This window comes from Schistocerca piceifrons, chromosome 3, assembly GCF_021461385.2.
Source record: "Schistocerca piceifrons isolate TAMUIC-IGC-003096 chromosome 3, iqSchPice1.1, whole genome shotgun sequence".
NCBI lineage: Eukaryota > Metazoa > Arthropoda > Insecta > Orthoptera > Acrididae > Schistocerca > Schistocerca piceifrons.
The window spans coordinates 66,205,266-66,218,806 of NC_060140.1; the positions used below are offsets into that span (position 1 = coordinate 66,205,266).

The 13,541-nt window shown below is 43.5% G+C and overlaps 1 protein-coding gene across 1 annotated transcript in view; it reads right to left on the reverse strand.

Annotated features, from left to right (window-relative positions):
- The window catches only part of LOC124788390 (arylsulfatase B-like), a 214,404-nt gene that overhangs the window by 89,010 nt on the left and 111,853 nt on the right, over positions 1-13,541 (reverse strand). Inside the window, exon 3 of the mRNA XM_047255655.1 lies at positions 3,858-4,017. Coding sequence (XP_047111611.1) covers positions 3,858-4,017 — 160 coding nt within the window. The remainder of the gene's footprint in view (positions 1-3,857; positions 4,018-13,541) is intronic.

Below are 13,541 nucleotides of genomic sequence, written 5' to 3' on the forward strand. Positions count from 1 at the left end.
TTACTGCCTTGCCGTAATGGTAACACCGGTTCCCGTCACATCACCGAAGTTAAGAGCTGTCGGGCTCTGCTAGCACTGGGGTCGGTAACTGTCCAGTTCTGCCGAGCTTTGTTGGCGAGCAGAGTACAAAAAAATGGTTCAAATGGCTCTGAGCACTATGGGACTCAACTGCTGAGGTCATTAGTCCCCTAGAACCTAGAACTAGGTAAACCTAACTAACCTAAGGACATCACAAACATCCATGCCCGAGGCAGGATTCGAACCTGCGACCGTAGCGGTCTTGCGGTTCCAGACTGCAGCGCCTTTAACCGCACGGCCACTTCGGCCGGCAGCAGAGTACACTCAGCTCTTGTGAGGCGAATTAAGGAGCTACGTGACTGAGAAGTAGCAGTCCTGGACACGAAAGCTAACGAAGGCCGGGACAGCAGTGTCTTGACAACATGCTCCTCCACATCCGCGTCCAGTGACGACTGCCGTCTGAGCATGACCCGGGGGTCGGACGCTACCGTTGGGCTTTCCGAGGCCCAGTGTTATTCACTATGTAAAATGAGCAATCAGTAAAGGAAACCAAGAACAAATTTGTGTAATGAATTAAATGTCAGGGAGAAGACTTCTTCTGGGGTTTGTCTGTGGCACTGTAATTCATTCACAGACTACAAAGGAAAACCAATAGAATTTGTTACGAAATGTTAGTGTGTTGGAGAAAGATTTGAAGTTAAATACATCTAATACTAAGACAAGGGAAATGTAATGTAATAGGATTAAATGCGGTGCTGCAAAATTAATTAGGTCAGAAAATAGGATACTAAAGGCAGTAGTATGTTCGTCTATGTAGGAATCATTCTAGTGATAATGCGACTGTTACACGGCGTGCGATCCAAGGTCCCAGTGAATGGTCGGGGCAATGACTACATTTTCACTTCACGGTCAGTTCGTCAGCGTTGCCTCCTTTCGCATTTTTGTATGCGATGGCGTTGGAAACCTGCCTATATGGTCTCCGAAGACGGGTGGAGCGAGTGCCGTGGCGACGGGAACCGTGCGTAATCTATACAATTCACACTGCATGAATGACGATCGAGGATTACGACCGGGGGAGGAAGGTCCGCTCATGCTAGTTAACACCATAAAATGTTTAAGTGTCACATTCCACTCAGATGTGCAGCGAACAGCAGCGGATAACTACCGACGCATACTGAAGCTCATGTGGACAATGGTGCTGTTACAAAAATTAAGAGCGTTGGATATGATCTAGAGGGTCGCCTACGTTAACGTGCACCTAGCACCGAAACACACGTAACGCATGTCCTGCCTTTATCGTGCACAATGGCAACGCGGATACAAGAAACTTTCGGAACTTACGTGAATATGGGACAACTGTTTAAGATCCCACACACAACGCTTACGCTATCAGCTGGAGAGGGTGGACTTGGTCTGCAGAACGTATATGAAAAGGCAAGGGCGTTATTCGTCTGTACGGTTTTCCGACAGTGGTCTGGTCAATTTCGCAGTATCTCGGGTGCGTTGGCCGATGCACTGGCTCCCACTTCAATGGTGCCCCCAATCAATGTGAGCCATTCACCGAAGATGTCACATTTCAAGTCTTTTTTTGTGGCGGTGTTCGTAGCGACAACAATTCGCTGTAGAAACGGCTTACGAAGTCACCGCCACACTTTTAATAGCGGGCCGACCGGTCCGCTGGAACAGTGAACAGAAAGATGAAAACCCAAACACTCTGATTAAATAAAAGTCGGTACTCATCTTTATTGATGAAGATACAGAAACACAATAGTGAACTCCGTGTCTACAGAGATCTGTCTAGTTCGAGTCGGAGCGGCTAGGTCAGCGTCGGCTGACGACAAACAACAACTCTGCTGCGATGAACACACAACTGACTAGCAAGTACACAATTCGGTGGCGAGTATACAACTGAGCGGCGAATACAGAACTGTCCTAGCGCTCGCGACTCCAGCGCTTAAGAAGCCAGAAGCCAGCGGTGGCGCGCGCAGACTTGCGGCGATTTGCTGTCTCGCTGGCGCTGCTTATGCGGACGGCGTCCGGACTTTGATGCTGCCAACCTTTTGGCAGCGGGCTCGGGTGGCATTACTGGCTAGGATATAACATCTTTCTTTTTGGAGCTTAGTCAGAGAAGCCCTCCCAACAACATGACTACCGACGACGCGAGATGTATACCAAATATTACCGCGCCGGTGTCCCAGGAATTCCCTGGAAAAGAAGTACCCAGACAAGAACTGGCGACATATATGGCACGTTATACGGAACGTTTACCTCCCAACGTCGGTACCATCAACATGGTATGTGGTGGTAAATAGGAAGTTCGCAGCGAACCAACGGTGACATGCGATTCATTTGGCAGACACTCCATTGTGTTTGAGCTGTGGAACAGTGGACACTGATGAACATCGTTTAGCATGTAGTGGGGCGGCTCCGTTGTGGCACTTGGCACGACAGATATTGGCGTTCCTTTTCCTCACACAATTACGTCGGACACACTCCTTTTTCCACCAAGAATCTTATTTTCCGGTCAATAAAACAAATGCAGTGATATGGGTACTGGGAATGGCTGTGGGCAACGTCTACAACGAATGGGAAAAGGACAAAATGGATTTTTGGCATTTTCTCTTGGATGGACACGCGAAGCTGCAACAGAATAAGAAATATAGGCAAGACTTCGCTAATTATCTGCGGCGGACATTTACCAACCTGCTGACCAGATGGGGTATGACGGGTGAGAGAAGAGACAAAGTAAACCAAGATAGACATTGATCACACTTACGGGAAACTTGGTTATCTTCGAGAAGACGACGTAGTCTTAGGCCACCGTCTGGAGAACGGGTCGACAGATGGCTCTAGTGCTCTATCGACCGTCGGGTGGTGATCAGATGTCGCCCCCGACTTGAATTTCATTTCAGTGCTAGAGGAGCATGTTTCATTTATATCTGTACTATCGGCGATGTCGTCCAGTCATTTTCATTTGGACATTTTCAATTTCATTCATTTCCTTTACTTAATTAACTTGGACAATGTAGAAGAAAAGATGGATAGAGCGTCATTTAAAAAAAAAAAAGAAAAAATAAAGCAAAAAACAAGAGGAAACTAAAAAAAAAGATGGATAAAGCGTCTGACATGTAAGCAGGAGATCCCGAGTTCGAATCCCAGTTGGGGCACACATTTTCAACTGTTGACGATGATGAATGTCAACGCCCGTCGAGAGCTTAGGGTCTTGATTTAATTATTATTTCATTCTGCAGAGCAGAACAGATACCATCTTCATATACTATCGATCTTGATGCTACATCTTTATCGACAGGTGTGCTGGCGACAACTTACGCCAGTACATTAGGTAACACTGAATGTAAATTTAAATGTTTGGAAGCAATTTCTGAAGGTATTTGTCTCAAGTGCAGCCTTGTACAGAAATGAACTACGGGCGATAGAAAGTTCATGAAACAAGAGAGGCCATTGAAATTGAGTTCTACAAACGAATGCTAAGATTTGACAGATCGCAGAGGTATTGAATGAAAGGGCAGGAGAGAAAACATGGCACAGCTTGGCTAAAAGGAGGGACTGGTTAGTTGGACGCATCCTGAGACATCAAGAAATAATCAGTCTGGTAATGTAGGGAAGCGTGGTTGTTGGGAAGCGCGGAGGGGGGGGGGGATACCTAAAATACAGTAAACAGGTGAAATGTATGCATGCGACAGAGGTTACGCAGAGATGAAGACGTCAACAGCGGATTGAGTAGCGTGGAGAGGTGCATAAAACATGTCTGTAGACGGAAGACAAGAAGGACAACAAAGTAAGAAAAAACCTCTCATTTAGTTGAGTGCTGGACATACCTATGCGGACTGGGTACCTGGACGTCATGAGTGCTGCCCTGGAAGGCGTGCAGACGGCCTGCACGTAGTGCTGGTTGAGGATGACCCCATGGTATGCCAATGCGTCGATGTTCGGGGTAGGTATCTGGTCAGAGCCGTGGAAGCTCACGTCGTTCCAACCCTGGAATTTTTATGAAACACATTTGCTTTCCTCACACACAAGTTTCAAAGCACTGATAACACGTGTGCATACTCGGTTCGTAGCTACCAATATTCACCATGGTTGTTGAAAGCATAAACAGTTATTATTAGATAATCTTTCGAAAGCTAGAGCATACTCATACAAGCATCAAATTGGAAAGAAAACCGATAGTTACTCGAATACAGTAACGATCGTCTGTAACCCTGTTGACCTGTTACCAAACAGTCGATGTGCTCACTTTCGTAACGATAAAAAAGTTGTCAATGTTGTTCGCGTGGGAACCAAACTGAGAAGAGATCCAACATGTGTGATTGTTGTACCTTAATCTTCCTATTCAGTCCTGTAACAGAAGTACGATATTATTCTTATTCCATTTTTAATGGCGGCATTCACTTTTTATGTACTGCAACGTCTTTCTGAAATTACAATTATTACTCCGGAAAATAAAGGTTTTTCCAGTTGTGTGAAATTCTTACAAGGTACAACATGGTCATATTTTATTGAAATTTAAAGTGTTTCAGTAGAGGATATCTTGTCAGTACTGCATTTAATAATTTATCTGTTACATTATTTCTCTACAACACACGGATAATCAGTAAGTGAAACAAAACTAAGTAGTAGTATTGTCAAAAATTAGTTATGTTGTGGACTGGCAAGACAGCCAATCCACAATGACGGGTAGCCGAAAGGCACGCGTTTAAGCTCACGCAGGATAGCGTGAGGTCTGGAACAGGTCAGGGATATGAGACTAGCAAAAATAGCACGTATCTGTTGGAATACTTAACTTTAATGCATAATTGGTGAACATCGGTCTGACGGTACATGCATCACAAGATAAATAGCAATTGATAACGGCGCCTTGCTAGGTCGTAGCAAATGACGTAGCTGAAGGCTATGCTAACTATCGTCTCGGCAAATGAGAGCGTAATTTGTCAGTGAACCATCGCTAGCAAAGTCGGCTGTACAACTGGGGCGAGTGCTAGGACGTCTCTCTAGACCTGCCGTGTGGCGGCGCTCGGTCTGCAATCACTGATAGTGGTGACACGCGGGTCCGACGTATACTAGCGGACCGCTGCCGATTTAAAGGCTACCACCTAGCAAGTGTGGTATCTGGCGGTGACACCACAAGTTACATGTTAAAAACATTCCGAAATAGAAGCTATTGGAAACCAACGCAAATTTGTATTCCAGAGCATGTAAAATTCACAAGACATAAAAGAGACTTAGTTTACTTACAATCCTAAATTGTCTCTGGTGTAAGATCTCCTGCTGTTGCAAGGTATAAGACGATCCACGACCAGTGAGATATGGCCTTAATGTGCGTAAAATGTATAAATGGTTGTAATTATATAGCATTTTAATCTCCATAAAATTTCGTTCAAGAACTAACAACATAAACCATGTAGCTTTAATGTAGGATACATAATTTAAATGTGTAAAACGTGAATTACCTAAAAATACTGAGCAAAACACAAAGTCATGTCCAAAAACAATAAAAACTGCAGAAAATTGCAGAAACTGCTTATGGATGTCTTTAGTGTGCATTCCTTGATGTGATACTAGAATCATTCACTTGGCTGAAGCACCGAGTACAAAGCGTTGTTTGTTACCCCTTACACTATCCCCTAGGTATAAAACTCGCCTCTACTGTGGATGGGTGGACTGCCTTACCAATTCATCACCAAATAATGTCTATATATCTAACGATGTTTTAAACACGACAATCAACTTGCTTTTAGTAAAATGAGCAAAGAAAATAAGGGTGTTCTTTACTGCAAGTGAGACGTGAATATCAAATAAAAATCTGAAAACTGTGTTGCCAGTTTCATAGTTTCTAGGCAACGAGCACAGAGTGAACTTGTTGCAGTAAACTGAACTGAAGTAACGAAAAGCAAACGAACCAGGGAGCACGGTGCTGAAGACACTGAATACGTGTTTGGAATAAATCGTTTATTCGGTAATTCGGCATTACTTTTTCAGTGACAAGTTATAGGAAACCCGTTCTCATTTCATTTTTTAATTATCATCCCATATTGATACCTGAGTGCTTCTACAAGAGAGGTACATTCCTTCCTTCACTTGGTCACCTTTCAGAGGAGCCTTAAGCAGATCACTAAAAGTGGCACAGAAAATCCGAAGCGTCTACAACAAAATAAAAAAAAAATCTACCCGTGTTATGACAGTGCACGAGCATACTTGGCGCTGGCTGCAGTGAGGCGTATGGTTATCTGTCCATGGGAGGATAAAGAATTCTGTCGAGACAGATCTAGCGGAACCCCTGTGAATATTTGTAGTCAACTCAGAACCATATCTACTGGACTGTGTATTGGACGAGGATCTCCTGTTTCCTAACTTGCCAAATAACGTGAACGCAGTCCTACCTGTTACTTCCTAGGAGAGTGCTTAGGGTAATATTTTGTGGGGCCACAGGGACGGTGGAATGAAATTACTCGCCAGTACTGTATCCACCTCAGTGGCAATTCGAATTGTATCAAATACAGAAAGCTTTATAGTCAGCAATTCCACGGTATGGATAGGTGCATTTTGTTCATATACACGCAAGTGCACACACAAAAACACAAACACAAACACACACACACACACACACACACACACACACACACACACACACACACACACAAACACAAACACATACACAAATATTCCATTTGCATATGTTTCTTCACCTAAAACATTTTTGCAGAAAAATGTATTTATAACTGACTATAAGATAGTTACTAATAAATTGATTGTTCCAGAACGTTATAAAATACACAAGTCTGTATATTAAGTAACAGTTCTTGACTGCAGGCTCTTGTTCATAATGCCGAACGAGACGAATCCTTCTGACGTTAGGTAGGAATATCTACGCCCGTGGTGCCAATAAAAATCCGTCATGAACCTTCGATCTGACTTTTTATTATTATGAAACAACTCATACTTGTATCATGATTGCCAGTATTTTAGAAGAAGATTGTTTAAAAATAGCTAGTTTTACTTCAGAAGACCACTGGCTCATAAAATTTCAACTCCGCTAGTGATTATTCGTTTTGAGATTCAATACCTTATTTGAAAACTCTCATTTCTGCCTCCGCAAGTAATTATTCGTTTTAGAAGTGTATACCTTACTTGAAAGCTCTCACTTCCGCCTTTACAAAGAAAATCTTTTCTTCCTTGACGAAGAATTATCTTTAGTCACAATTATTGGGTTTGTAATAATTAAAGAATGTTCGAATTTTAAAGCTTAATCTTTTCTAAACTCTTCTGAATATGTCACTAAAAGACGTAGCAGTTAATAAAATATTTCGACTGTAAAACATTTTTCTGGAAAAATTCTTGAGTAGCTGAACAACTGAAAAATTTTATACGCCAAAATTTCCACACATGATTGGATAATTTTATTATTCAATTATTTATTTAATACATCGTCATTAGTTAAGCCAAACAGTATAATTAGTAAACAAATATATAAGGTGAGTCGCGTAAGACGTAACTCCCCCTTTACTCCAGGGGCGATTGCACGTATCGGCATGTGGTTTTCGGTGAATCATAGCGGACTATGGGGCAAATACGCTGGTACATGCACAATAATCACAACGTTTATATTGACAGAGATAATGAGGCAAGCACATGTTTTTAAAATGGGACGCTATACTTTTTTACCATCATTCGAACGCTCTGGAAAAGAGTTAAGTACATTTCCTACATTAAGGCCCTGTTACTTAGTTTTCCCAGTAACATAACAAAAAGTGCCAACAGGAAGATTAATTTTCCTGAGCTTGGAGGAAGAGAAAGAAACTTAAAATCGTGGCTTCATGACCGGAACGTTATTTTAGAGGGAGTGCGCATAATAATGTGAGTAAATATTTCTTTCAGAAAAGCGAGCGGCGCAATAAAAAGGTGCAGACGAATACCAGAAAGGAGATGAATGTTTCATGAAAGTAAATGGCACAGTGGTGGGATCTGCGTTGGGGACTGCAACGAGTTCCACATATTGATACCGTAATGGTGAGTAAAATAAAGCACTTTGTTTTAACTTCAGTGACTTTCATAAGTCTAGATAATTATAAACTCTTGATGTGTGAAAGTTATGAACTTGTTTTTCTTTCGATGGTACAGTCACTGAAGAAAAGGCTGCTGTGGCATTAGAAAAAGCGAAGAGGGATATGATTGCAGATCAGACCAAAGTGAAGGCGAGAATGTTATACTAAAATCTCTGATGAGAAAAATAAGTGACGAAATAGGCACATAGCAGAGTCGAAAAATTAACTCAGTGGCCAAGTTGCAGAAACAAATGACAAGACAGATGGATCAAAAATATATGATGTGCTCAGATACGTTGTTCATATAAAAAAGAAAATGACCTCAACAGTACAGAAATCAAGTAAGAATTTGCAGGTCTTAAGGTGAACAAAAGAAATGCGGTAGGCAACGTTGGAACTCCTGACGTGTGTAATATAAATAGGGATGAAGTAATGAGTCAAGTAGTGTTGGCGCAGAAGGTGAAAAGGATGTTTTTGATTGAGATAACGAATTCAAATGGAAATTTAACTTCTGTTATTTGAATGAATGTTTATCAGAATATAGCGGAAGTCAGGTAGAAGATGTACTGAAACTGTCAAAGAGCAACTATGAATAATTACTTTCTAAAACACAAAGTATTATTAGTTTTAAATTTAGGAGGGAGCATTACGGAACGACAAACTGAAATAAGCCATGGACATGCAGTAGGAATTATGTAGAGAGTATTGAGAGATGAAATAGTGCAGGCAGCAGAGATACAGCTATATTCTTAAGTTTTAAACCCACCAGCCTCTCTTTTTCATCTGTTGTCGGAAGCCCACAAGTTCCGAAACAAGTGACGATCATTTGCTCCTTCACGTTTTTCCACATTTTACCCAGCAATCTCACAGCATCTAAAATATTGATAGTTGTGAGAATGACCGGCCGCAGTGGTCGAGCGGCTGTAAGCGCTTCAGTCTGGAACCACGCAGCTGCTACGGTCGGAGATTCGAATCCTGCCTCGGGCATGGATATGTGTGTGATGTCCTTAGGTTAGTTAGGTTTACTTAGTTCTAAGTCTATGGACTGATGACCTCAGATGTTTAAGTCCCATAGTGCTCAGAGCCATTTGAACCATTTTAACAATGTCATCGCCATTAGTGCGGACTGTCATTTCGACCGCTTCATACTTGTTGTTTTCTTTGGCGTTCCTGATTGTTCCTTGATCTAACGTTTGCAATTTCTACGAAGTGTTACGTGGTAAAAACTTTACTGTCACGGATTTTGTGAGCGCTGCTATTGTCCACAACAAACACAATTTTTCAATTTTCAAGAGTCATTTTCCCATCAAAGCCCTTTACCTAACTGTAAAACGCTTCTGAATTCATCCATTCTTTATTGTTCGTAGTGTACTCCACAGGGAGCGACTTACACACGGAAAACCTTACCGGTATTTAAGGTTTTCCAGTAGTAACTGGCTTTAGTTTTTTTGGGCCAGTCATATTTGTTACTAACAGAACGGTTACACGATCTTCGCTTAGCTTGCCCTCTTGACAGTTTTCTCCTCGGGAAGTCAAAGTTTTGTCTGGAAGGCATTTGTAAAGAAGTCCAAGTTAGTTTGCTTTAAAAACAGCATCTGGTTCGTAATCTTAAAGGATCCTCTGCATTCATTGCAAATTTTTTTTACTACACCAGCACCTTTCCCACTCAAGCTTCGAAAAACAATGCCTTGTCTTTTCCTGAAATTTCCTGACCTCTCGTTACTAGCACGAAATGTTTCGTATCCCAACGTCGCTGCAAATAATTCACCTTTTCTTTCAAACTAAGTCCTCCAACGTTCACATCATTATTCCTTTGTTGTTGGAAATACTGTACGAAAACCTCTTCTAAATCTGGAAACTCACCCATCATTATGGTTTCCTATCTGTCCCTTAATCTGTGGTAATCATGCGGTCCTAATTGATTATTGTCGATAGTGTGCCTACCGGAATCCCAAACTCTGCAGCTATGTCTTTCTTTTTCTTCCTCTCCTGCATTCAGTTCGTCAGTTAACTTTCGTTATCCAGCGACTATCTGACATTTACACTTAGAGCCCACGGCTGACACGTAGAGTTCACGCTCAGTCAAAACAAACACTGGCTGAAATCGCAGCTGCAAGGAGGGCGTCGGAACTGCAACGCTACGCACATCTGACTGACGCACGGGCTCAGAAAAGTGAGGGACTGGGACCCCGCTATTTGTGCGCACTTCGATGTGCAGAGGCGAGAAAGACTTCGATGCACGGAGGTGACTTCGATGTAAAGAGTTTTTGTTCACTGAACTTGGATAAATAAAGGTAAACCCAGCCTTTCTCGAGCCTTCCCAAAACTTCGATATCGAGGTCCGATATATCGAGGTTTGACTGTAACTGCAGGACTAGGAAATGGCTAACTATAAGCACTACTTTAGTGGAGGGCAAATTCATAATGATGGGGATTCTCAAACTTAATAAAGAAGTTAGGAAAAACTACAGTCTTTAAAACTGAAAAATTAAAAAACAAACAGGTTGTTCGAATAAGAATAGACTTTTAATCTGGAGGAAGGGAAACCTGTGGCACAACGTGACTAAAAATAGAGATCAATTTGTTAGTACCCATAATGAGACATCAGCGATCAACAGTTTAGTGATGGAGGGGAGTGTAAAGCGCAAAACTCGTAGGACACTAATACACTCCTGGAAATGGAAAAACGAACACATTGACACCGGTGTGTCAGACCCACCATACTTGCTCCGGACACTGCGAGAGGGCTGTACAAGCAATGATCACACGCACGGCACAGCGGACACACCAGGAACCGCGGTGTTGGCCGTCGAATGGCGCTAGCTGCGCAGCATTTGTGCACCGCCGCCGTCAGTGTCAGCCAGTTTGCCGTAGCATACGGAGCTCCATCGCAGTCTTTAACACTGGTAGCATGCCGCGACAGCGTGGACGTGAACCGTATGTGCAGTTGACGGACTTTGAGCGAGGGCGTATAGTGGGCATGCGGGAGGCCGGGTGGACGTACCGCCGAATTGCTCAACACATGGGGCGTGAGGTCTCCACAGTACATCGATGTTGTCGCCAGTGGTTGGCGGAAGGTGCACGTGCCCGTCGACCTGGGACCGGACCGCAGCGACGCACGGATGCACGCCAAGACCGTAGGATCCTACGCAGTGCCGTAGGAGACCGCACCGCCACTTCCCAGCAAATTAGGGACACTGTTGCTCCTGGGGTATCGGCGAGGACCATTCGCAACCGTCACCATGAAGGTGGGCTACGGTCCCGCACACCGTTAGGCCGTCTTCCGCTCACGCCCCAACATCGTGCAGCCCGCCTCCAGTGGTGTCGCGACAGGCGTGAATGGAGGGACGAATGGAGACGTGTCGTCTTCAGCGATGAGAGTCGCATCTGCCTTGGTGCCAATGATGGTCCTATGCGTGTTTGGCGCCGTGCAGGTGAGCGCCACAATCAGGACTGCATACGACCGAGGCACACAGGGCCAACACCCGGCATCATGGTGTGGGGAGCGATCTCCTACACTGGCCGTACACCACTGGTGATCGTCGAGGGGACACTGAATAGTGCACGGTACATCCAAACCGTCATCGAACCCATCGTTCTACCATTCCTAGACCGGCAAGGGAACTTGCTGTTCCAACAGGACAATGCACGTCCGCATGTATCCCGTGCCACCCAACGTGCTCTAGAAGGTGTAAGTCAACTACCCTGGCCAGCAAGATCTCCGGATCTGTCCCCCATTGAGCATGTTTGGGACTGGATGAAGCGTCGTCTCACGCGGTCTGCACGTCCAGCACGAACGCTGGTCCAACTGAGGCGCCAGGTGGAAATGTCATCGCAAGGCGTTCCACAGGACTACATCCAGCATCTCTACGATCGTCTCCATGGGAGAATAGCAGCCTGCATTGCTGCGAAAGGTGGATATACACTGTACTAGTGCCGACATTGTGCATGCTCTGTTGCCTGTATCTATGTGCCTGTGGTTCTGTCAGTGTGATCATGTGATGTATCTGACCCCAGGAATGTGTCAATAAAGTTTCCCCTTCCTGGGACAATGAATTCACGGTGTTCTTATTTCAATTTCCAGGAGTGTAGATGAATACAGTAAGCAGGTGTGGGTTGCAATACTTATTCGAAGATGTGGTGGCTTGCACAGGATAAAGTAGTACGGAGAGCTGCATCCAAGCAGTCTTCGGACTGAAGATCAACAATAATAAGAACGGCAACGACAACGACATTGTGGGAAACAGAAACACTGGGACTATAAAAATGTGTCACGGTTTTTGCAAACAAATACTTCTCAACATTCGAAAATTTTCGAACACCAAAATTTTGAATAGGAACAGGTTTCAATATATTTGGAAACAGTGAAACATTTCTTGAGAAGTTGAGAACGGCGACTCTTAAATGAGCTATAACAATGTTATTAAAAACTCTAGCAACAGTGAAAATTTGCATTCACACGGTTGGCATCTACAGCAAGTATTTCTTTGTAGAAAATATTTCCGATCCAACTAACTATATTATTGTCAACAGTAACAATAAAATTCCAAAGCCATTACAAGTTTTGTGAAATATGTCATGGATAAGAAGTTAGTCATTTTTCGTAACAATGGTATACGCTTTACTTACATAAAGAGAAAGAAACATTGTGGACTTAAGAGTTAGAATTTCAGCAAGTATACCTATCCCAGCATGTTAAGTCTCAACTAGCAGCCACTGGTTTGTAAACTACAGTTTTTGAGTCAATAAATCTGTGTTTCATACTAGTAGTTCTTCCTAAATGCGTACTAATTGTTTTTTTCATTTTCTCCCACAGTGATAATCTTTGAACTTAGAATATGCTCAGTGATCCCCAACAGACGAGAACACAATCTATATCAGTCTGTAATTCTCGGCGTACGATCAGTTACCCTCCCTAAAGCGCTAGTGAACTACCCTCCTTTGCAATCCAAAGGTGCTGTTTGCATCACAGGGGATTATCGTTGGCATGTCCGCCCCCGGTAGCCGAATGACGCCGGCACGGTAGCTCAGCGTGTTCGGCCAGAGAGCCGGTTGGCCTCTGTAATAAAAAACTGAGTGGAAGGATCAACCACCGAACTTGAACAGGACGTCTTGCGACGTCCTCAACGACCACACACAACGAGCAATAAGAAAAAAAAAAAAAAAAAAAAAAAAAGGTCAGCACGACTGGTTGTAAATCCTCATGGCCCGGGTTCGATTCCCGCCTGAGTCGGGGAATTTTCTCGGTCCAGGGACTGGGTGTCGTGCTGTCCTCATCATGATCCTGTCATCCTCATCGACTGCAGGTCGCCGAAGTGGTGTCAAATCGAAAGACCGGCACCTGGTGAACAGTCTGACCGACGTGGGGCCCTAGCCATACGAGTAAATAAATAAATAAATCGTTGGCAAGATAGGAATGGCGTACTTTAAATTTCATTTCTGATGATTATTTTATAAATT